Consider the following 26,616-nt stretch of genomic DNA (forward strand, 5'->3'; position numbering starts at 1 on the left):
ACGGTAAGTGGCCCTCACTCTTCACAAGGTTGGGCATCCCTGATTTAGACAATAGTCAAGGCAGAGTGGCATTTGGACATGTATTTGGGAAGGCAGGGGAGGTAGAGGAGACAGAATAGTAACTGGTTGTGAACCGGGGAGGCAGTATTTAGGCAGAGTAAACGTTAATCATGAAGAGGGTGGAAGGCAGAGAGGAGTAACAGCTGCACATGGAACATTGTGAGAGGCAGAAAAGGGGAAACAAAAATACAAGGAAATGTGACAGAAATCAGAGGATCATGGATGGAAGAACAAATGAGAGGCAGAGGTTGAGTTGACCATGAATATGGGGAAGAGAAAGCAAGTCCGCATAGAGAAAAAAGATCATGCATTGGAGGAAGATAGAGAACAAAGTGAGATATACTAGTGTTTGTTCCATTGGGAGTGGAAACACTGGTGGTCATAGATTGGAGTGGACAGGGCTAACCATCTGCAGGACATATTTATGAAAATACAAATGAAATTGAATATATTCTTGGCAGCTTGTCTCCAAAATGGCAGTCTGTGACCCATGATGACAGTCAGTGTCCAAAAACCACATACAGTAGGTGTTTGTGATATTGTGCTTTTAGCACGACAGCGTCGCGCTGATACTCGGCGACATGGTGCCGAGATCTCGCACTCACTGGAATAGTGACAGCACATCCCAGCAAGCGCGTCATAGAAGCGACGGGAGATCCGACTTGGATTCCCGCCAATTCTACACGTGTGCGGCGTTTGTTATGAATCCTGAGGGGGAAGTCCCCGCCGGATTTTAAATAAAAATCCGGCATGGGTCCCCCCCTCAGGAGCATACCGGGCCCTTAGGTCTGTTATGGGTTGTAAGGAGAGCCCCCCTACGCCGAAAAAAACGGCATAGGGGGTCCCCCTACAATCCATACCAGACCCGTATCCAAAGCACGCTACCCGGCCAGCCAGGAAGGGAGTGGGGACGAGCGAGCGCCCCCCCCTCCTGAGCCGTACCAGGCTGCATGCCCTCAACATGGGGGGGTTGGGTGCTCTGGGGCAGGGGGGCGCACTGCGGCCCCCCCACCTCAGAGCACCCTGTCCCCATGTTGATGAGGACAGGGCCCCTTCCCGACAACCCTGGCCGTTGGTTGTCGGGGTATGCGGGCGGGAGGCTTATCGGAATCTGGGAGCCCCCTTTAATAAGGGGGCCCCCAGATACCGGCCCCCCACCCTAAGTGAATGAGTATGGGGTACATCGTACCCCTACCCATTCACCTGCAAGAAAAGTGGTAAAAACACAAATAAACCACACAGTGTAATAAAATATTTTATTAGTCTGCTCCGGAGGCCGCCCCCTGTCTTCTTTATTAGCTCTTTTACCAGGGGGGGCTTCTTCTTTGACGTCTTCGGGTGGGTGGGGGCCGCCGTCTGGTTCTCTTCCACCGCCGGGGGGGGTGGCTTTTAAAAAAGCCCCCACCCCCCCGGCGGGTTTCCTTCGGCGTCTTCGGCGGGGCTCTTCTTCCGCTATCCCGACGGGTCTTCTCCGCTATCCGGGGGGTCTCCTTCTATGTTCGCCGCTCTCCGCTGTTGACTCGTCGCACCCCGGTTCTTCGTCTCGCAGTCCGGTCCCTTCTTCCGTGCTGTACGTCTTCTTCCGTGCTGTGAGTTCTTCTTCCGCGCTGTGACGTCATGTTCTTCACTTCTCTTCTTCTCCCGATGTTGACACGCCGGTTCTCCTCGCTGAAATGACGGATGCGCGCCTTGCATCGGACCTATATAGGCCTCACAGTCCCATCATGCTTTGTACCTACCCATGTGATACCTACCCACGTGGTAGGTATCACATGGGTAGGTACAGAGCATGATGGGACTGTGAGGCCTATATAGGTCCGATGCAAGGCGCGCATCCGTCATTTCAGCGAGGAGAACCGGCGTGTCAACATCGGGAGAAGAAGAGAAGTGAAGAACATGACGTCACAGCGCGGAAGAAGAACTCACAGCACGTAAGAAGACGTACAGCACGGAAGAAGGGACCGGACTGCGAGACGAAGAACCGGGGTGCGACGAGTCAACAGCGGAGAGCGGCGAACATAGAAGGAGACCCCCCGGATAGCGGAGAAGACCCGTCGGGATAGCGGAAGAAGAAGAGCCCCGCCGAAGACGCCGAAGGAAACCCGCCGGGGGGGTGGGGGCTTTTTTAAAAGCCACCCCCCCCGGCGGTGGAAGAGAACCAGACGGCGGCCCCCACCCACCCGAAGACGTCAAAGAAGAAGCCCCCCCTGGTAAAAGAGCTAATAAAGAAGACAGGGGGCGGCCTCCGGAGCAGACTAATAAAATATTTTATTACACTGTGTGGTTTATTTGTGTTTTTACCACTTTTCTTGCAGGTGAATGGGTAGGGGTACGATGTACCCCATACTCATTCACTTAGGGTGGGGGGCCGGTATCTGGGGGCCCCCTTATTAAAGGGGGCTCCCAGATTCCGATAAGCCTCCCGCCCGCATACCCCGACAACCAACGGCCAGAGTTGTCGGGAAGGGGCCCTGTCCTCATCAACATGGGGACAGGGTGCTCTGAGGTGGGGGGGCCGCAGTGCGCCCCCCTGCCCCAGAGCACCCGACCCCCCCATGTTGAGGGCATGCAGCCTGGTACGGCTCAGGAGGGGGGGGCGCTCGCTCGTCCCCATTCCCTTCCTGGCTGGCCGGGTAGCGTGCTTTGGATACGGGTCTGGTATGGATTGTAGGGGGACCCCCTACGCCGTTTTTTTCGGCGTAGGGGGGCTCTCCTTACAACCCATAACAGACCTAAGGGCCCGGTATGCTCCTGAGGGGGGGACCCATGCCGGATTTTTATTTAAAATCCGGCGGGGACTTCCCCCTCAGGATTCATAACAAATGCCGCACACGTGTAGAATTGGCGGGAATCCAAGTCGGATCTCCCGTCGCTTCTATGACGGCTCTGTCTCCATCGCGGCAAGCCAGCTCGGCGCTGGCTCCCGCGATGGGGCTCGTAGGTGCTCAATCTCGCCGAGAAAGAGAGCGAGATTGACACAAAATCGGGTTCACCTACTGTACTACAGAAAGGATTGCATTGTGGAGAACAAGGGGCTCAGAATACCAGATGCACTGGAACACAAAAACAATGACAGGAAAACAGCCAGAGGGCTGCCCGATTGGGAGGCAGAGGAGTCATTTCTCTGGCTCCTTCACTTGTAAGTGTAAACTTCAGGTTATGCTACTGAGCCCTGTAAACAAATTACTTCTTTAACAGAGCAGATAAATAGAGCTTGGACACCTGAAAAGAAGGCTAAAGCTCCACCTCCTGAATGAATATGAAAATACAACATTTTCATATGCAATATTTTCATTAACACCAGAGAAAAAATATATTTTAAACCTGACCAGAACAAAAACATGTACACAAACCCACAAAATATTCCCCTTAGGTCGCGTACACACGGTCGGTCCGATGAAGCTGACTGATGGTCTAATGTGCCTACACACTATCAGTTAAAAAAACGATCGAGTCCAACGCGGTGATGTAAAACACGACGTGCAGAGAAAAATTAAGTTCAATGCTTCCAAGCATGCGTCGACTTGATTCTGAGCATGCGTGGGTTTTTAACCGATGCTTTTGCATACTAACCATCGGTTTTGACCTATCGGTTAGGCGTCCATCCAGCAAGTTCTAAAATTTTTGACCGAAGGATAACTGACCGATAGGGCCCACACACGATCGTTTGGACCGATGAAAAGGTCCTTCAGTCCGTTTTCATTGGTTTGGACCAACCGTGTGTACGCGGCCTTAATGTTAAATAGAGATTTTAAAACATTCTTTACAGAATGGATTTTATGACAACTGCAAATTTTCACACTCAATTCCCCAAAAAAATCTGAAATGACAATGAAAAATGTAAACTTGATTCTTTCAGTTCATCTCCAACTCAGCAACTAGTTATTTAAACCTTGGAAGTCATTGTACCTGCCCACTTACCTAGCTCTGGCGTGCTGATGTTACGGTTCTGTAGCTCTTTAGAGAACTTTTCCAACAGTGAGTTCTGAACACTATTGACTATGGAAGTGACAGCTAAACGTCGCTCTGAGGTGCTCCAGTTGGTTAAGGCAACATGATTGAGAACATTAGTAAATTCCTGGGTCACTTGCTTTAAAAATAAAAGACAAAGTATGAAAGACTCAGAATAAGTACTTGAAAAAAATTTCATCACCTGGACCCTCCCCAGAAGAGAGACCAATGAACATACTAAAAGTCCTGGATGGATAGTGTCACCTCATATAAAATATATTTTCTCATATTATTTATATGTTAAAAGTTACTCCCAAAGCATGAGATGAGCACAGAACCACTCACTTAGCTAGGAGACAAAAATACAACTAAAGCCATAATTTTACTTAGCACTGCATCTTAGGTCTGTGCTGTCCACACCTGTCCTCATTAGTGACCTTAAAGTGAGACCACAGCCTCAAGCCCATGCCCGATCAACAAGTTTTGTCTATTTGCTCATGCCCGTGACAGGAGTCTGCCTTGAATTCTGTCTGGCTTGCCTTCAGTAATTTCCTGTATATTGTTTGGACTGTGTTTACACTCAGCTAGTCTGAGCTATTTCTGATCATCGGTCTGTTACATATGCTTTTGTGTACCTTGATGTGGAAATTTTATGAAGATGTATTTAATATGTGTTGTCATAGTGTCGCCCAGTGTTAGTACTCCCACAGCCCGCTCTAAAGAACTGATAGGGGCAGACTGACGCTGGTTGAGTCCCGTCTGGTAGTGGAAAACTTCTTGAGGTTGGTGAGAGGTGTTTTCAGAGAGGGGGTATGTCCGCCAGCGAAAGTGCCCCTGTGCATTGCACAGACATTCGCCTGGGGTGGATATGTTCGCTCTGCAACGACATTTTCGGTTATAGGCGGATGTACGCTCTTGTCTCTGCTGTGTCTGATCAGCACATGTCGAGACTCGTAGCGTGCACCTGCAGATAGCCTTTCATCCGCAAGGAACGGTAGTATAATCCGAGTATGCATTGTTCTCTGGAACAACGCAGAATAAGGATTCCTATCAGCGGTAAATACGGGAGTTTTTGAGTTGTTATGGTCAGAGACGGAGTCCATGTTTGAAAGCCATGCGGCTTCTTTTTTTTAGCTTCCAGGTACAGGGGACAGGAAAAACATGCATGCACCCTGTCTATGCTCATCATGCCCATAAGACTCCTTTAGCTATTATTCATTGGTTGCATGTATTAACTCATCCTGTTGGAAGGATTTCCTGTGATGTCATTTCCCATGGAGGAAGCAATTGGCTGCTGGAGTCATCACTTCCTGTTTGTCAATGCTTTTGTGATTTACGAATAAAAAGCCAAACACACTGGTCGCTGGGCAGTCATGCTGATGGTGCTGAGAATGTGAGCTGTGGTGATGCCTGTTTACTTGGGTATATACTAGAAATAGAATGATAGGCAAGACCTGGCCATCAACTTACTGCCGCTGCCACTCGCTTTCATTTTCTCAGACCATCAGTCTAAGGACTTACACTGCTCTGCCATCTGTCATGCCTGTTGTTTTCTGTTGTACCTGGCAACATGGAGGTTCTAACAAACTCCATTAGAAGTGATTGATCTCTGCTGAGTGCCGTAATGGAAGTCTCTACTTGAAGAATTATTGAAGCCATGTGCCCATTTTGGACCTAGGATTCAAGGCACTCCAGAAGGACATTAGTCTGAAGACTTATGAAAGTTAGAAAATAATAATGTTTAAGCTGCAATTCAATTTTAAAGTAAATCTGTCTTGAGGAAAATACAGGGGCTACTTTTGCTGATCTCTTTCTGAAAATGCAAGTAACCTGCTTGATCTGCTAAAGTTAATACTTTGAGTCCCAGATCGGGGGCAAGCATGCAGCTGAGTAAGTTTACGGAAAATCAGTAAGAAAAGTCCTATATCGAAATACTTATTTCCAGTAAGCAGTTCAAAGTACTGAAGCAAAGGCAACTAGTAAGCATTTTCAGAAGCATTTTTCTTTTATCGCAGGTTCAAAACTTTAGTGACTGTATAGGATATGTGCAGCTACATAACAAAATTATCAAAACAGCTCTTTTGTTACCTCCACAGAAATGTTGGTCTTAGTGGTTTGACAAGATTGTTCCTGAATGCGAGCATTCTCCCTCAACAAAGAGCAAAATGCTTCCTGTAGTAAAAGACAATATGGCATTCACATTGATGCATAGTAAGACAAACATTTTCAGTCTACTTGCAGAAAGATATTATCATTGGCTGTTATGGCCATTAGATCTCTTTTCTGTGCTGTATTTTTCAGTTAAAGTCCATCCCAGGGCAAATTTTCTGCACATCCATCCCACTTCCAATTATTCACAATAAAAAAAGGACACTTTTTACTCACCCAGATATGCCATCAAGTGACCCCCCCTCAGTCTTCCAGGAGCAAAGACTGGAGATTCACCAGTGGAGTCCAAGGCCAGTACAAACTGGTCTTTTCATCATGCTGCCGCTGGAGTCTCCAGGACCTTGTATGTAAGAACCCTGCGGTTGAACCCAAGTGAAAGTGACCACATCACTAAGCAATGATGTGGGCAACCAAAGAAGACTTGGTACAGAGCCTGTCACATGACCATAAATTCAGGTAAGTATTTGGGCAATTTAGATTGTGGGGTTTTTAATTATTGGGGTGATGTTTAGTGGGAAGAATCCCTGGCCAAACTTTTGCTTTATTTAGATAAACTATTGATCAGCTGGATCATTTCTATCCAACAATGCAGAAGGCAATACCACACGCAGTGGTAGACATAGTCATCAGAGGGCTCCTGTACATGACCTTGTAAGTACCTCGCTGATGTACCCAAGTGGGAGTGTCCATGTCACTAATCAGCGACATGGGCACCCGAAGAAAACAGAAGACTTGTGACGAGGCCTGTCATATGACCATGATTTCAGAGAGAAAAAAGTATGGTTGTGTATTTAATATGTCAGGTTATGCACGTTGGTGTACTGTTTTTTTACCTTTGATATGCAAACAACAATAAAAAGTTATTGAATTAAAAAAAAAGATTGTTTTTTCTTTAAATCAATAGAGCTATTAGCTAGAGAAGCAGTCTCCAACTTTTTTTTACACCAAATTGTCAGTTTACTGTCCTTCAAACTTTATGGGGCTGGACTGTGAAAAGTGGAATTAGAAAATGCCCCAGCATCAGTAGGAATAAACAATGCCCCACTGGGCTGACCCTGAGTAATTATGAGGTGGCCTGCCCCCTGCTAACCCATCTGTTGGAGATTGGTCAGGGCCCTCATGAATACTCCAGGCAGCTCCTCCTAACCTTCCTTTCATTCTTCTGAAAAGTAGGGGGAGGTACCAGAGATGGTGCCTGATGAGTCATACCAGCCTCCCTGGATCATTCACCCTGACCCAGATTCAAACACAGGCTGGGCTACCAGCCAAGCCAAACATTTTACCTACAAAAAAAAAAAGAATACTACTTACAATAGACAATAGCTTTGTAACAGTGGGAAAAATAGCATCCCAAGGACCAGATAAAGGCAAGCAAAGGCTACACCTGATCCAGAGCCTGCAGTTTAGAGACCATTGAGCTGTAGGGAGAGTTATGTTTACTGGGGGAAGATACCTGGCCAGAGTTTCTTTTTTTTTCCTTAAAGCGGAGGTTCGGCCAAATTTTTTTTTTGTAAGCCAGCAGCTACAAATACGGCAGCTGCTGACTTTTAAAAAATGGACACTTACCTGTCCAGCGCGCCCGCGATGTCAGTAGCCGAGGCTGAGCAATCGCTCGGCCCTCGGCTGCTTCCGCCGCCATCCTCGTGAGGGAATCAGGAAATGAAGCCTTGCGGCTTTACTGCCCGATTCCCAACTGCACATGCACGAGGATCGCGGCACGCCGTCACTGGTCCCTGCTCTCTCCTGGGAACAGTGTTTCCTAGAAGACAGCGGGGGGGATGACGTGCCAGGCTGGATTCCCCACGGGGATCTGAACCCGGAAGTGGTGCAAATACCTGTCTTAGACAGGTATCTGCACTCCCTCCCCCTGAAAGGTGTCAAATGTGACATCGGAGGGGGGGAGGGATCCAAAAAGCGGAGGTTTACTTTTTGTGTGAAACTCTGCTTTAATCAGGTAATTTTAATTAAAAGTTTGGGCCTTCAGTGGTAATGGACTTTTTCCCAACACTGCTACAGGCTCGACTTATTGAAATTCAGCTCTCCCTGGAACCAGCTCTGTAAGATCAGAAGCCAAAGCATCCCCAGACTCCAATATTCTATCACAGAATTACTTAGCAGTAATACACACCTGACGCATGGATTGCTCGCATTCCTCCAGCTCCTTGCTATACTGTGGTTTACATCTCTTGTTTTCTGGAAAAAAGAAAGGACACATTTATTCAACACTTTATGATCAAAAGTATGTGGACATCTTTCTGAGTTATTTAGTTGTTTATTGATTCATTATTGAGTGAAAGGGTACTGTTAATGTTACAGCATAGAAAGACATTTTAGACATGCTTGTGGAAGGTTTGGGGAAGGCTGTTTTCTGTACTAGCATGACTGTGGAGTTTGGTGTGGAGGAAAGCCAAAGCCAAAGCTTAATTGAACAAGCTGAGGTTAGAAAATGATTGGTTTTTCTGCAGAAGTGTGACTAATTTTGCACTCTCTTGCAATGATGGTAATCAAAAGTGATTAAACACATATAAACACATCTATTCAAATTTAAAAAGCTATCGAAATATATGAAGTGAATATAAAATTATATAGTCTACAGACAAAGAATATATATATTGTATATATATATATATATATATATATATATATATATGCTAAATATATACTGTATATTAGGTGATAAATCAATCTTCAATTGTGATAGATAGAAATAGTCCACTTCCCTGATGAAGTCATGTTATGTGACGTAACGCGTAGGAAAATCCTGTAACGGAAATTATGTGAAAGATCGACAGATGCTGAGTATTCTGATTACACAAATGCATTTTTTTATCACATACTTTATGTAAGAGATATTTTAATTCAATAATTGTTGCCATTTTAGTACTACACTATGGGAGGCAATTTTGCTTTGTTCTAACATGCTGATGAGCGCACATATTGGTGCCTTAAATGGACTAGCACACCAGGTTTGAACAAGCTTATTATGGAGGATTAGGAGAACGCTGTGATTTGAGGATCACCACACCACCTATCGAGTTTTTATTATAATTGAATATTGAATTGAATAATTGAATATTATATATGTGTGCGCACTGCACTAATAAAAAACACCTTTTCGTGTTAAGTGCTGCCACATAATATTCAATAAATATGCAAATGAGGTGAAACAAATGTCAATGTAAGAAAGAGACACATAATTACACAGTAGGGCACTACATTTAAATCTACAAATCTCCTAAATATTAGCATTGCAAATATATAAAAAAAATATATGCTCTAACATATGCAAATAAATATGGTAATACAGTCCAACTGAAAGTGATGAAAAGATAGTGAAACAAAATCTCGTTGATCCACCAAAATCTTTCACCAAAGTGATGTGAGCCAATTTGACTCCCTTAAGAATAAAGCTCACCAGATGCTGTTGCCATTCACTCTCCTGTTTGGCAAATATCACCTTATTAAATGTTATTGAAGAGCCGCTTGTACATACCAATCTCCATCCAGATTAATAGAGACTCTCCATATGTGGGGATAGAAATTGAGACAGAGCCTCCAATAGTGTAAAAACACCTTATGGTAATAAGGTTATTAAAAGTAATACACTTACATCATAAAAGATTCAAAATCGCCTTGTTAAAATTCCAAACATGCCAGGTGACTCAGTGTTGTGATCTCCTCATAGCTTTCTTCGTACACATGGAGTCACCATCTCAGTGTTGCAGTGTAGCCACACCCTGACGTGTTTCGTCACTTCGGACTTCATCACCCCCTAAGTTAACTGCTTGCAGACCACCGCACACACTTATACATCGTTAAAATGGCACTCCTGGGCAAAAGGACATACCTGTACATCCCCTTTAAGAAAGCAGCATTGTGGACGCACGTAAGCCGCCATGATCGCACACCCGTTGCAAGCTCTATGAGCCCTATCGTGGGTCCTGAATCGAAAGAATCAACCAGCAACACCCTGGACACCTCCACCCATTTTGGGAAAAATCATCACCCCTAGCACCAAAGTCAAAAGTCTTGGAGTCATCTTCGACACCTACATGACAATGGATGCACAAATAGGGTCAGTAGTCAGCGGATCCCATCATCTGCTGCGCCTACTATGCAGACTTATTCCATTTATTCCCAAAGAAGACATAGCAGTCATGGTGGGAACAATTGTCAACTCCAGACTTGACTATGCAAATGCCCTTTATCTCAGACTCCCAAAGTACCAAATCACTCGCCTGCAGGTCATTCAGAATACGAACGCTCGTCTGGTGACTGGGAAAAAACCCTGGGAATCTATCTCCCCCACACTGAGAAGCCTTCACTGGCTGCCAGTGAAAGACAGAATCACCTTCAAAGCACTCTGTCTGATGCATAAATGTATCTTGGGAAATGTTCCCAAATATCAATGCGAAAAACTAAAGGCTTACAACCCCAATGGCACCCTGCGATCCTCAAACCAAAATCTACTCCAAATCCCCAAAACCAGATACAAGTCCAAAGGAGAAAGAAGATTTGCTGTCCAAGGCCCTCGACTTTGGAACACTTTACCAACTTCCATTCGGTTGGAGGAGAACCACTTGGCCTTTAGGAGAAAGATCAAAACCCATCTCTTTTGAGGTCAAAGGAGAAATGGTCAAACAAGCGCCCAGAGGCGATTTAGTTTGCATGTGCAGCGCTATATAAGTTTTTCACTCACTTACTCACTCACTCACATACGCTTACGCAAACGACGTAAAATACGACGGCTGTTCCGTCGTCCATATCTTGCATGGGCTGCGCCATCTTTTTGGTGGTTTATCTTTACGCCAGAAAAACGCCTTACGTAAACAGCGTTTTGGGCACAAGTACGTTCGTGAATCGGCGTATCTTGCTAACTTACATATTCGACGCGTAAATCCACGTACACGCCCCTAGCGGCCAGTGTAAATATGCAGCTAACATACGACGGTGTAGGAGACTTACGCCGGTCGTATCTTAGCAACAGTGAAGCGTATCTCAGGTTGAGAATACGCTTAAAGATACAACGGCGCTCATTCGGACTTATGATGGCGTATCTACTGATACGCCGTCGTAAGTCTCTAGGAATCCGGGTAATTACATTTTTTTCAAAATTGGCGCTCTATTTTTCTTCATAGCGCAAAAAAAAAACCCGAAGAGGTGATCAGATATCACCAAAGGAAAACTCTATTTGTGGGAAAAAAAGGACATAATTTTTGTTTGGGAGCCACGTCGCACGACTGTCAGTTAAAGCGACGCAGTCCCGAATCGCAAAAAGTGGCCTGGTCTTTAACCAGACAAATGGTCCAGGGCTTAAGTGGTTAAACATCTAATAAGGCGATTTTTGCCAGACAGGAGAGTAAATGGCAACAGCATCTGGTGAACTTTACTCTTAGGCCCCGTACACACGAGGGGATCTCCGCTGGAAACGGTCCGCCGGACCGTTTCCAGCGGAGATTCCTTCTCCGGATTTGGATCCAATGTCTTGTACTCACCATCGGATCAAAATCCGCGCGGAATTCATCCGCGGTGACGTGTCGCGCCGCTGGAATGTAAGTACTTCCACGCATACGTCGAATCATTACGACGCATGTGAGGGAGGGGAGCGGACGGATTGATCCGGTGAGTCTGTACAGACCACCGGATCAATCCGCTGGACCCGATTCAAGCGGATAAATTTCTTAGCATGCTAAGAAATTTATATCCGCTTGAAATCGATCGGCCCGAGAAATCTCCGCGGATAAATATCCGCTAGGCCGTACAGACGACCGGATTTAACCGCTGGAACTGATCCGCGGATCAATCCCAGCGGATAGATCCGGTCGTGTGTACGAGGCCTTAAGAGAGTGGAATGGACACACATCACTTTGGTGAAGGATTTTGGTGGATCAACGAGATTTTATTCCATTTTTTTTTCAATACTTTCAGTTGGACTGTATTACCATATTGATTTGCATATGTTGGAGCATATATATATATTTTTGGATATGCCATATGAACACTATTCACACTTTTCATTATGTATGGGTGTTTTATGGTGATAATTTCACAATGCTAATATTTAGGATATTTGTAGATTAATTTAGTGCGATACTGTGGAATTATTTGTCTCTCTCTCTCTTTTTTACATTGACATTTGTTTCACCTCATTTGTGTATTTCAGTATTTATCAAGGTGAGAGTTCCGTGAACACGGGGGAGTTTAAAAAAGTTGGAAGCACGCCATCAGCTAGATTCACGTACAGATTCACGTACAGCCGCCTATCTTTAGGTCGGCGTAGCGCATCCCATTTGCACTACGCCGACATAACATAGTGAGGCAAGTACTGTATTCACAAAGCACTTGCCTCCTAAGTTACGTCGGCGTAGCGCAAATGGCCCGGCATAACCCCGCCTAATTCAAAATAGGCAGGTAGGGGGCGTGTTGTATGGTAATGAATTCACGATTCATTACCATACATGTAAATGAAGCGCCGATCGTACGGCACATGCGCGCATGCTCAGTATCATGTCGCAGGTGAGGTGAGGTGAGGTGAGGTAAGACAGTCTAGTATAAAGAGATTTTTCATTTATTTAAAATGGTACAAAGAAAGAGGAGAGGACAAGATAGGGGGAAAACGGTAAAAAATGTATGGTTGTGTATTTTTTATACTATGCACGATGATGTAACATTTCTTGTATCTTTTTGTATGCAAACAACAATAAAAAAAGTATTGAAATTAAAAAAAAATTTGAAAGCCCGAAGGCTTTCACACTGAAGCGGTGCGGTAGCAGGACCGCTCCAAAATTCCTGCTAGCTGCATCTTTGGAGCGGTATAGGAGCGGGGTGTTTACTGCTCCTATACCACGCCTTCCCATTGAAATCAATGGGAAACCGCGGTAATACGGGCGGTATTAACCCTTTTCCGGCCGCTAGCGTGGGTTAAAACCGCACCGCTAGCGCCTGAATATCGCTGTAAATACGACGGTATAGCGGCGCCAAAAATAGCGCGGCTATACCGTCACCGCACCTCCACTGCCCAATGTGAAAGCAGCAATATGTTTTTTTTTTATTTAAATAGATGTTTCTATATATGTTTAATCACTTTTGATTACCATCATTGTAAAGGAATTTTGACACTTTATAGGCTGTGCAACTCCATTTACAGTGCCTTGCGAAAGTATTCGGCCCCCTTGAACTTTGCAACCTTTTGCCACATTTCAGGCTTCAAACATAAAGATATAAAACTGTAATTTTTTTTTGAAGAATCAACAACAAGTGGGACACAATTATGAAGTGGAACGAAATTTATTGGATATTTCAAACTTTTTTAACAAATAAAAAACTGAAAAATTGGACGTGCAAAATTATTCAGACCCTTTACTTTCAGTGCAGCAAACTCTCTCCAGAAATTCAGTGAGGATCTCTGAATGATCCAATGTTGACCTAAATGACTAATGATGATAAATAGAATCCACCTGTGTGTAATCAAGTATCCGTATAAATGCACCTGCACTGTGATAGTCTCAGAGGTCCGTTTAAAGCGCAGAGAGCATCATGAAGAACAAGGAACACACCAGGCAGGTCCCAGATACTGTTGTGGAGAAGTTTAAAGCCGGATTTGGATACAAAAATATTTCCCAAGCTTTAAACATCCCAAGGAGCACTGTCCAAGCGTTAATATTGAAATGGAAGGAGTATCTGTCACGCCCCTGACGGTAAGAGCCTGATGTGCGGAAGACGGCCTCCCTTGCAGCTCTGACTCCGAGCTCCTGGTAAAGTGGACAGGAGACTCCAAAGTACAAAGTCGCACGAGTGCCTTGCAGGATCGCTGGTGAGTCGCTAAGCTGGAGTTGCTGAGCAGGTAGCGGAGAGGCACAGGTGCAGGTGGTAGTCCCAGGCAACTGTCAGCGGGTAGAGGAAGTGGTCAAGCCGGGTCATGCACTATCGGACACGTCTGGAACACAGGCGGAAGCCGGAAGCGAGGTCACAGGGCAGGCTGGGTCGGTATTGGGCTGGCAGCAGAGTAGCAGAATCAGTAGGCGAAAGCAGGGTCCAAAACAAGCCGGGTCGGTGCAGGCGGAGAGCAGGGGTATCAAAGGCAAGCCGGGTCGGGTCAACGGTACAGGAAACAGGATACAGGTTACTAGGTAGGTTAGCCAAACGCTATAGAACGGACAGCACCTGAGTCCAGGAAGAGGCCAGCCTAAATAGCCTGTCTGGCGCCAAAAACACTTAGAGAGTGCACGCCGCGGCGCCCGCACGTGCACGCGCACGCGCACGGGCGCGCGCACGGGAGCGCGCACGCGCGCTAACGGCGCTCCTGTGGAAGCTGAAGACCCAGCTCGACCTCTATGGCCGCCATTTTGGGTGCTGGCATGCCCTTCCTGACAGTATCAGACCACTGCAAATCTACGAAGACCTGGCCGTCCCTCTAAACTTTCAGTTCATAGAAGGAGAAGACTGATCAGAGATGCAGCCAAGAGGCCCATGATCACTCTGGATGAACTGCAGAGATCTACAGCTGAGGTGGGAGACTCTGTCCATAGGACAACAATCAGTCGTATACTGCACAAATCTGGCCTTTATGGAAGAGTGGCAAGAAGAAAGCCATTTCTTAAAGATATCCATAAAAAGTGTCGTTTAAAGTTTGCCACAAGCCACCTGGGAGATACACCAAACATGTGGAAGAAGGTGCTCTGGTCAGATGAAACCAAAATCGAACTTTTTGGCAACAATGCAAAACGTTATGTTTGGTGTAAAAGCAACACACCATCCCCACTGTGAAACATGGTGGTGGCAGCATCATGGTTTGGGCCTCCTTTTCTTCAGCAGGGACAGGGAGGAAGGTTAAAATTGATGGGAAGATGGATGGAGCCAAATACAGGACCATTCTGGAAGAAAACCTGATGGAGTCTGCAAAAGACCTGAGACTGGGACAGAGATTTGTCTTCCAACAAGACAATGATCCAAAACATAAAGCAAAATCTACAATGGAATGGTTCACAAATAAACATATCCAGGTGTTAGAATGGCCAAGTCAAAGTCCAGACCTGAATCCAATCGAGAATCTGTGGAAAGAACTGAAAACTGCTGTTCACAAACGCTTTCCATCCAACCTCACTGAGCTCGAGCTGTTTTGCCAGGAGGAATGGGCAAAAATTGCTGTAATCGCAGCAAAAGGTGGCGCTACAAAGTATTACTGTAACTTAAGGGGGCTGAATAATTTTGCACGCCCAATTTTTCAGTTTTTTATTTGTTAAAAAAGTTTGAAATATCCAATAAATTTCGTTCCACTTCATGATTGTGTCCCACTTGTTGTTGATTCTTCAAAAAAAATTACAGTTTTATATCTTTATGTTTGAAGCCTGAAATGTGGCAAAAGGTCGCAAAGTTCAAGGGGGGCCAATACTTTCGCAAGGCACTGTATATAACTTGGTCACTTTACTGTGGGAACACACTAGGCGTTGCAGCAACCACTTTATTTATTTTAATTTATTCACACTTTGTATGAACAATTTTAAAGACAGGTAGTGCGGAGGTATTTTCTGCTTATATTTGTTATATTCTAAAATCCCTTCCGGAAGGATTTTATAAAGAATATATATATTCTTGTTAATATGAATGAATGTGAGACTGTTTGAGCTATTAATTTTCTTGTGTAATTCGCTGAAATCGAGATTTGAAACTCCAAAAACGTATAAGTTTGAATATGAAATATATATATATGTTCATTTGAAATGTTTAATGTTTTAAGTAAAGAATTGTATTTGATTGGAATGTGTTCTCCTATTGAGGTAATTCATATGGCTGTTTCTCAGTGATTGATTAGCTAGGCCACATTCTGTTTAGAATGTGATTTTAGCTGTGTCTGCAGACCTTTCACCTTTTCTTACCTAAACAAGCCATTTCCTCTTGAGATCTACAGAATATTTAGACTAGGTTCTTAGGAGCCATTTCCTATGTAAAGGTTGAGATAGATGTAAAACAGATGTTGTATCAGGTTTTCATTATAAGTCACACCCTTTTGGGAGGGTATTTTGCTGAGCGCGAAATTCAGACAAAGAAATGTCTTTGATATATAAACTATAGGGCTGATGGCTTCGGCAGCTTTTTTTTTTCTATTCAGTCACCAAGAAGAAGGAGCTCACAATTGACAGACATCTTGCAAGCATACAGAAAAGTCTTGAAGCACACATCTCATTCATTTGGAATTCTTATTTTTTGAACTCTTATTTGAAGCTATTTTTATACATTGAAATTGTTTTTGTACTTATGTTAAGTGTGTACATTAAACACACGTTTTTTATTCACGAATCTGTCTCACGATCGATTTAATAGCAGTAAGTGTGCTATTTAAATACAAGCCAAGTTATCAACTTTATTTCATTGGCTAAGCCAGCCAGGCTTTGAACGATTTTCAAATTTTATACCACTTTCTCAAAGTGCTATCGGAGAGAAGTAGAGTATTGAGTAATTTTTGAAACGTTTGACGAGAACCTAGAAGTCAACAATCAGCCAGTCGCTCATTTTGTCGCAGTTTTTTTACAACTGTCCCTTATATCGAAAGGGGGAACATGTTAGTACTGAGAGAAACTACGGAAAGAGTTTGACGAGAGCCTAGAAGTATTGATGTATCGTGAATGACCTGGAAGATTCGTAGAACACGGAAGACTTCTTATTCGGTGAGTAAAATCATGGAATGTTTTAAATGTTCAGCAAATGAATGTCAAGGTTTATCGAAACAGATTTGTTATTCTGTTTTATGGAAGTCGTTATATTTGCAATGTTTAGAATCTAATCTGGCTATTGATGCAGAGAGATTCTCGTTAGCTAAAATTAAAAGGAAATTAAGTAATGTAATGAAACTAGTTACAGATTTGAATTCAATGATTTCTGAGGTAACAGAAATACATTCAGAGGACACTTTGGGTAATGCAGGCAATATGCAAACACATGAGAATGTATCTACTGCAGCTAGTTGTTTAAATTGTGGAACTGTATGTAATTATGTTGAGCGGAGTGAAAAAACGCAGTCAGATATGGTATTAACAGAATTTGCTCAGTCCTCAGATAAAATGGAGGGTAAAAAACATACAGGGAACCAGAATAATGTTATTGCAGCAGACATTAGTAAAAACACAGTGAATGTTTTTGAAAGCATTTCAGGCAATAGTGACAAGGAATGTGTTACGTTTGTTCATTCTAAGAAGCAATGTGTTTATCCATCGTCATATGCACAGAGAAAGCAAGTTTTCAAATGTTCTTTATGTCGCAGGAAAGGTCATATGGCAAAATTTTGTTGGTCAGTGAGTGACAGGAAGTCACATAATTTCAAAACGTCTCCAAGGCGTTATGAAGTTTACTCTGTAAGATGGAGTAATCATAGGAGGTATAATTTTCAAGTTAGACAAGAAGAACAATATTATTTGAAGTACAATAAGCCATTTGTTACTTCTAATGTCACGCTGGGAGGAAACAACAGATATGTTCCTTAGTGAGCGGCATGGAATTTATGATTTTTGGTTATGATTTTTTGGCTATGATTTTTGGTATTGCATAAGGTTTATTGAATAAGGTTTTGACGTAAGTTCGACAGATTTCATGTTGGGAATCAGAAAGTTGAATATTTTATTTTTCTGGCAGAATTGCAGACAACTCTGAAAGAAGAGATTTTAAGTGGAATATATGTAACGTCTAGCTCATGAAAAGTGAAGTGAAATTTTAAGGAATATTAATTGGTTTAGAAAAAGAGACAGAATTTATTGTTTCTTTACTTGTATAGTGTAGTGGATGTGCATTGTGCAGTAAATGTAACAGATCATATTGAAGTTTTTTTAAGACATGAAGGGAATTGATTTTAATGATAAAAGAATACGTATTAATAAGGAAGAAATTTGTATATGTGTATGTATGTAGTGTTATTTGTTTCAAACATTGAGTACAAGATATATTATTCATATCTCAGCTCTTCACAGTCCATCCTTAGTAATTTTGGAGTAAGTGACATACATCCTTGTGATTTAAATTTCGCGGGGTTTTGCTGCTGAAGCTCTCCTTTGAAAAAAAAAAAGGTGGGGGCCAAAGGGAGACATGCAGACGTGCTGACAGCCTGATAGGAATCACACACACACACTTTTGAAAAATCACACACACAAGGAAGTTGATCCAGTTTGAAACACATACACATACGCACAATATATGTATATATATATATATATATATATATATATATATATATATATTTATACTATCTTTATTAGTATTTTGAGGTTTCTATTTAAGAGACTTTAGCAAAGGAAGTAGGTTTTACATGGTGAAATGGTGATTCAACCTGAATTGGTATAATTGTTGCAAGGAAAACAAACACACAGATACCCTAATTTGCTGAAGAACAGAAAAAGGAATTTTTGTTCCTCTACAGGTTGATTCGACATCTTCTATGGTTCATGAGAACGTTGATGTTGCGTCATGACTTTCAATGGGTTTTTGTGTCTTGTTATACCTCAACACCTTTAGGGAATTCACTAAATTCATTCATGAGAGTTTAGGTCACTTTGGTAAAAGAATAATTGTTTGATTTTCTTATAGTAAAGTTATATTGGGACAAAATGGAATACATAACAGACAGTGTAATTTAATCTTGTTTGTTTTGAGTAGTGTCAGAAGTATAGCATCTTCTGAAACACTGTGAATTTTATGACAGGAAGGAAAATGTCATTTGGTTTTTCAATTAATTTTTTTTTGTCTACGATGCACAGAGGGGCAATAGAGAAAACATGATGATTAATGGTGTAAATTCAAAGACCTCTCAATTCAGTGGAATATGCACGTAGACAACAAAAATATGGATATACATTGATTAGTGGAAATGGTATATTATGAGAAGATAATGTTATTTTATGAGATAAAAATTTATATTTTGAGATAAATGATACTGCTTTTCTTTTTTCTAGGAATGATTTTTACAAAAATTGATCAAAGAAGGAAAGATGACTACAAAAGAGATGAAAAATCTTAAAGAAAGAAAGTTGATCATCATCGTCATCGTCACAGGATTCATTTTTTTCTCTATTGACATTTTTATCAGTGGTAAAATATATCACAAACTGTTCCAGCCATGTAGAGGTTAACAGGATTGACAATTTTCTCAAAGACATTACAGTATTAAGAAGCAAAAGAAATGTGGACAATGATATTAATGTAGATAACAAATTGGATAGGTTTAGATATACCAATGTCAATACAGCTGATGATTTGATTGGGTATATAGCTGTGGGACAGGGGTATGAGCATTGTATGGAATTATATTTCATTCATAGTAATGAGGTGGAAATCGAAGTTAAAATAGAGTCGAAAACAAGTTTTGTTAAAATGCAAGGATTTTATAGGTTTAATAATATAACCAAGACTTTTGAATGTAATATACTGAAAATAGCTTTTTGGACATTATTTGTAAAAGGTAATGATTCAACAATTTGGTCTGGAGATGTCATTAATAATGATATGTCAAGGTCTGGAAAAATATTTTATCCAGTAGAACAGGATTATTACCTTTTTCAAAGTTTTGTACAAATATTAAATCCAAAACATTTAAAAATAATTGGAGATAAAAAGGGAGACATTGTAAGAAAATGGGATTTTAGAGTGATAAGGAAGTTTGCTCAATTACGAGTCAAAATTAGCATTACTGTGGTAGATATTATTGTTCCAGAGATAAAAGTGTCACCACAGTCTTTAAAAGTCATTGAAGGTGAAGATGGATTGAATTTGAGGTGTAGTACTCAAATTTATTTACCTCAAAGTTCATTGTTAACTTGGAAAAGGAATGGTGATTTTTTGGGTAGTTTTTTCCACAGTACAACTAATATAATTCACAAAGGAATTTTTGGTAATGTGAATTGGATCAATGATAAATTTATTTATCATCAATCAGGTGTATCTTTAAATGATACTGGTATATATGAGTGCTGCATATTAATAGAAGGCTATCCCTTGAAATGTGCTAATGCAAGTATAATTGTCATGTCCCCAGGGAAAACTCCATGTGTTGGTAAAAACAGTGTTTTTGCTAATCCCTTCCAGATTAACCATTTACAATCCAGAGCTCTATTGAGAGAAGGAACATTCGTCATTATATTGTGGAACTTTAATATTTCAGAATGGAAAATTTCTACAAGGTTTCCACAATGTCAAAGACATTTGGTTAATATGGAATTGGGTATTGAAAGATGGTTTGGAATCAATAGTCATAACAGAAATAGACGTGGTATTGTCGAAGGAGCCCTAGGGGGCATAGGTATAATTGGCAGCATTGCAAATAGTATGGATATTAACACGTTAAAATCTGATCTTGAGTCAGCAGGTTTAGTGGGAAGTAAAGGTTTTAAGATCCAAAGAAACTTAAATCAGATATTAGAAGATATGGTTATTAAAACAGCCAATGTAATGGGTCCATCCATACTACATCTTCAGAATATTACTCTCAATTTAATGACTAGTGAAGAACATTCACATATTGCCAGATTATGTTTAGAAATTCAAACAGAATATTCCACTAATTTTAAAATAATTGCACAAGCTTTTCAGAGTGGAGTTATCCCTCTTGGTATATTGCAGAATTTACCCAGAGAATATGCATATGCAAGAAATCATACTGATTTATGGGTAAATAAATGGTTAGGATGTAGTCAGGATGTATGTTACAGTTCTTCTATGATTCCTATAGCAGGGAGAGAACAAATTTTGGTTCCAATTACTGTTTTGGGATTACCAATTAGTGATACTCAATTATTATTTTATAAATTGCAGTATACAGATTTTGCGCTTAACAAGGATAATTTGGAATTAGAACAATTAGATTTGTCATCATGTTTACAATTTCAGTCTAAAGTTATTTGTTTACCTAATCAAGATAAAAGGATATTTCATTCTTGTTATCATAATCATACATTATGTTCTGCAAGAATAGAAACATTTGAAGCTTCTTCTGAATTAACTACTCTTGTAGATAAAAGGAAGGTTTGTTTTCATCAATTTAAAAATAGTATATCTATTTGGGAAAAAACTTCAATTACTTCCGCAGCAGGAAATATTTTATCACATCCTATAGTTATTATTTTTATTATTATTATGTTATGCATTATATATCAATTATTTTTAATGTTTAGAATGAAAAAACTGTATAAGCAAATCAGAAATGAAATCAAGAAAGGTGACGATATGTTGCAAAATAAGCTTAAAAGGAGATTAGGTTTTGGAGTTGCAAACTCGATGACAGGTGACAATGCATTTGGAGTTATTAGATCAAAGTCAGAGTGTTTGTGACATAAATGGGTGTATAAATGATTAGGAAATATGGTCATTATTCATATTTCAGAGGGGAATGTTATATTCTAAAATCCCTTCCAGAAGGATTTTATAAAGAATATATATATTCTTGTTAATATGAATGAATGTGAGACTGTTTGAGCTATTAATTTTCTTGTGTAATTCGCTGAAATCGAGATTTGAAACTCCAAAAACGTATAAGTTTGAATATGAAATATATATATATGTTCATTTGAAATGTTTAATGTTTTAAGTAAAGAATTGTATTTGATTGGAATGTGTTCTCCTATTGAGGTAATTCATATGGCTGTTTCTCAGTGATTGATTAGCTAGGCCACATTCTGTTTAGAATGTGATTTTAGCTGTGTCTGCAGACCTTTCACCTTTTCTTACCTAAACAAGCCATTTCCTCTTGAGATCTACAGAATATTTAGACTAGGTTCTTAGGAGCCATTTCCTATGTAAAGGTTGAGATAGATGTAAAACAGATGTTGTATCAGGTTTTCATTATAAGTCACACCCTTTTGGGAGGGTATTTTGCTGAGCGCGAAATTCAGACAAAGAAATGTCTTTGATATATAAACTATAGGGCTGATGGCTTCGGCAGCTTTTTTCTATTCAGTCACCAAGAAGAAGGAGCTCACAATTGACAGACATCTTGCAAGCATACAGAAAAGTCTTGAAGCACACATCTCATTCATTTGGAATTCTTATTTTTTTGAACTCTTATTTGAAGCTATTTGATACATTTAAACTGTTTTTGTACTTATGTTAAGTGTGTACATTAAACACACGTTTTTTATTCACGAATCTGTCTCACGATCGATTTAATAGCAGTAAGTGTGCTATTTAAATACAAGCCAAGCTATCAACTTTATTTCAATATTACACTATGTACTTGGGGGATAATCATCCATTGATATTAAAAGCTGAGCCTTCTACAGTAAATAAAAAAAGTTCATGAAATATATAATCTTGTATAGTGGCCCATAAGGTCCTAGTGAACTGCTTGCCTGGCCGTGATGTTTGTGGAATTGGGACAGTTGAATTTCTCCAATGTGTACTTTGCATTGTTGCTGTTGTTTTACTGGTCTCCACACTCGGTGTAATCGTCGTTGGTGGCCTAGTGCTGGGGGCTGAGGAAAAATGATTTTAAAATGGTACCAATTTGTTTAATTGACAATACAGAGAATAGTACACAAAGGCTTTCTATTATTTTACATTAGTGCTTGAAAAGGATTTTAGTGCAAAAAAAAAAATCACATACTGGAATCTTCTTTTTTCTTGGATTATTGAAAAAACTGTTTAATTAATTGAGAACTGTGGCTTATAATCAGGGCCGGATTCCTCTCAAGGCCACTGAGGCCAGGCCTCGGGACGGCAGTGGGTGCAGGGGCAGCTTGCTCCCCTCCCTCTTTTCATCCAGCGCTCGGATGTCACGGAGCTGGGTCTGTGTGTGCAAGGTCCCGCCCCCCTAGACCAGCTTGTGTGATAGTAGATTAAATCAGTGTTCCGCCTATTACACAAGCTGTTCTAGGGGGCGGGACATTGCACACAGACACAGACCCAGCTCCGTGACATCCGAGCGCTGGAAGACAGAAGGGGGGGGGGGCGTTGCGTGTTATCCATTCAGGAAATGGTGAGGCTGCCTGCATTCATGGGCACAAAGGCTGCATTCATGGGCGCAGAAGGGTGCAATCAGTGGGCACAGAGGCTACAATCAGTGAGCACAAAGGCTGCAATCAGTGGGCACAGAGGCTGCAATCAGTGGGCACAGAGGCTGCACACAGTGGGCACAGAGGCTGCAATCATGGGCACAGAGGCTGCAATCATGGGCACAGAGGCTGCAATCAGTGGGCACAGAGGCTGGATTAATGGGCACAGAGGCTGCAATCAGTGGGCACAGAGGCTGCAATTAGTGGGCACAGAGGCTGCAATTAGTGGGCACAGAGGCTGCAATCAGTGGGCACAACTGTTAATCTGTTAATCACAGCTAGTGTGCCAATCAGGAGATGGAGGGTGGCGGGGCCGGGTGGAAGGTGGGGAGGCTGTTTTCTGTACCGTCATGACTGTGGAGTTTGTGTGGAGGAAATTGAGTGGTCTTTACAGAGTCCCTAACTGAGCATTGGGATGAACTGGAATGCCAATGTCTATTGGTACTATGAATTTGGGGGATAGTTATCCATTGATATTAAAAACTGAGCTTTTGAAATAAAAAAGTTCATGAAATATATAATCTTGTATAGTGGCCCATAAGGTCCTAGTGAACTGCTTGCCTGGTCGTGATGTTTGTGGAATTGGGACAGTTGAAGTTCTCCAATGTGTACTTTGCATTGTTGCTGTTGTTTTACTGGTCTCCACACTCGGTGTAATCGTCGTTGGTGGCCTAGTGCTGGGGGCTGAGGAAAAAAAGATTTTAAAATGGTACCAATTTGTTTAATTGACAATACAGAGAATATTACACAAAGGCTTTCTATTATTTTACATTAGTGCTTGAAAAGGATTTTAGTGCAAAAAAATCACATACTTTTTCACATCTTCTTTTTTTCTTGGATTATTGAAAAAACTGTTTAATTAATTGAGAACTGTGGCTTATAATCAGGGCCGGATTCCTCTCAAGGCCACTGAGGCCAGGCCTCGGGACGTCAGTGGGTGCAGGGGCAGCTTGCTCCCCTCCCTCTTTTCATCCAGCGCTCGGATGTCACGGAGTGGGCACAGAGGCTGCAATCATGCGCACAGAGGCTGCAATCAGTGGACACAGAGGCTACATTCATGGGCACAGAGGCTGCATTCATGGGCACAGATCCTGCAATTAATGGGCACAGAGGCTGCATTCATGGGCACAGAGGCTGCAATCGTGGGCACAGAGGCTGCAATTAGTGGGCACAGAGGCTGCATTCATGGGCACAGAGGCTGCAATTAGTGGGCACAGAGGCTACAATTGGTGGGCACAGAGGCTGCAATTAGTGGGCTCAGAGGCTGCATTCATGGGCACAGAGGCTGCAATTAGTGGGCACAGTAATTAGAAAATAGATCAATTTTAATTGATCTATTGTGGCACTCATCGATAAAGGATGAGAATGGTGGTGTGTGTATTTGTGGGGGGACGGCATTGAAGGACCCGGCCCTGGGGCGGAAAAGAGAGTAAATCCGGGCCTGCTTATAATAGAAGCAGTTAGCATTCTTTTATGGTGAGTCTGTATGCAGACTACGCACACTAAAGTATCTGCATTTTCTGAAGTAGAAAAAGAACTTCTGCTCCTGAAAATTTTACCCCCTTCATGTTGAGACCATTTTTTGCTATTTAGTACTGCGCTACTTTAACTGGCAATTGCACGGTCATACAAGGTTGTACCTAAAGTAAGGTGACCAAATTTTTAAAATGAAAACCGGGGACATATTTTTTTTTTTACTAGTAATGGCATCAATAAGCGACTCAACCCCCGTCGCCACTGCTGCACCACCTCATAGTCAAGTCTAATGCCGCGTACACACGGTCATTTTTCGGGTTCTAAAAAAAAGACGTTTTTCAGGCTCTAGAAAAAACAATGTTTTTTTCAACTTGATCATTAAAACGGCCTTGCCTACCCAAGATCGTGGAAAAAAATGCTCTAGCAAAGCGCGGTGACGTACAACACATACGACGACACTATAAAGGGGAAGTTCCATGCAGATGACGCCACCCTTTGGGCTGCTTTAGCTGATTTTGTGTTAGTAAAAGACGATTTGCGCTTTTCTGTCTGTTACAGCGTGATGAATGTGCTTACTCCATTACGAACGCTAGTTTTACCAGAACGAGCGCTCCCGTCTCATAAATGGCTTCTGAGCATGCGCGGGTTTTTCACGTCGTTAAAGCCCCACACACGACCATTTTTTACAACCCGGAAAACGACAACGTTAAAAACGTTGTAAAAAAATAGAGCATGTTCGAATTTTTTTTTTGCCCATTTTTTAGAACCCGAAAAATGCTCTGAAGCCCACACACGGTCGTTTTTAATGACATTTAAAAACACGAAATTTTTTAGAACCCGAAAAATTATTGTGTGTATGCGGCATTACTCTCCGGGCCCCCGGCTACTACTGGGTGGGGAGCAGAGGAAGATCACAAAGGAAAGCCAAGGAGATAAGCGGGCAGGCGGCTGGCCGGGACTTGAGCCAAGGCAGAAGAACATGCGAGTGGAATGGGCATGCCCCCGAAACTGAAGAAAAATTCCCTCCTCTTCGACAAGCACACGATCATCAGAAAGGGGCACAGATAATGGAAAAAATACACCCCCCTGAGGGGGGAGGGGTGTAATTCAGATTTTTTTATTTTTATTTTGCACTGACTGTCTTTGAAATTGCCCCAGCCCCTGTTCAAATCCAATCCGGGGACAAAACCGGGGACAGACTTGGTCCGGGGACAGTGTCCTCAATCCAGGGTCTGTCCCCTGAAACTGGGGATGTCTGGTCACCCTAACCTAAAGAAAATGTATTAAAAAAAATTCAAAGCTCTCTTTTGGTGGTATTTGATCACCACTGGGTTTTATTTTTTTGTGATATAAATGAAAAAAAAAAAAACATTTTGAAGAAAACCCCAATATTTTTTTGCTATAAAACATATCCAATAAAACATTTTAAAAATCGAATTTCTTCATAAATTTTGGCCAAAATGTATTCTGCTACATGTCTTTGATAAAAAAAAATCTCATTAGGTGTATATTGATTGGTTTGCATGAAAGTTATTGCACCTACAAACTATGGTACATATACTGGAATTTGTTTTTGTTATTTTTCTATACTATTAATGGCGGTGATCAGCGACTTATAATGGGACTGCCATAGTGCGACGGACAATCTGACACTAACTGACACTGGGGGGGGGGGGACTGACTAAATGCCAATGACATCACCAGTGACATTATTACAGTGATCAGTGATAATATTATAAAATGCCACTATACTAATGACACTGGCTGGGAAGAGGTTAACATATAGGGTGAACAAGGGGTTAAATGTGTGCAAAGTATGCTTTTACTAATTGTTCTCTAAGTTTCTCATGGAGATCGTTCTCTCTCTATACGGAGCTCTGTGTTGATTGTCAACTGGCAATTGCATGGTCATACAAGGCTGTACCCAAATAAAATG

At 41.8% G+C, this 26,616-nt stretch overlaps 1 protein-coding gene across 1 annotated transcript in view; it reads right to left on the bottom strand.

Annotated features, from left to right (window-relative positions):
* The window catches only part of LOC120933243 (adhesion G protein-coupled receptor E3-like), a 115,648-nt gene that overhangs the window by 52,702 nt on the left and 36,330 nt on the right, over positions 1 to 26,616 (bottom strand). The window contains exons 6-10 of the mRNA XM_040346346.1: positions 23,766 to 23,888; positions 22,503 to 22,625; positions 8,309 to 8,373; positions 6,100 to 6,183; positions 3,982 to 4,150 (exon numbers count right to left, since the gene is read on the bottom strand). Of these exons, the coding sequence (XP_040202280.1) occupies positions 3,982 to 4,150; positions 6,100 to 6,183; positions 8,309 to 8,373; positions 22,503 to 22,625; positions 23,766 to 23,888 (564 nt within the window). The remainder of the gene's footprint in view (positions 1 to 3,981; positions 4,151 to 6,099; positions 6,184 to 8,308; positions 8,374 to 22,502; positions 22,626 to 23,765; positions 23,889 to 26,616) is intronic.

This window comes from Rana temporaria, chromosome 3 (genome assembly GCF_905171775.1).
Source record: "Rana temporaria chromosome 3, aRanTem1.1, whole genome shotgun sequence".
In the NCBI taxonomy this organism is placed as follows: domain Eukaryota; kingdom Metazoa; phylum Chordata; class Amphibia; order Anura; family Ranidae; genus Rana; species Rana temporaria.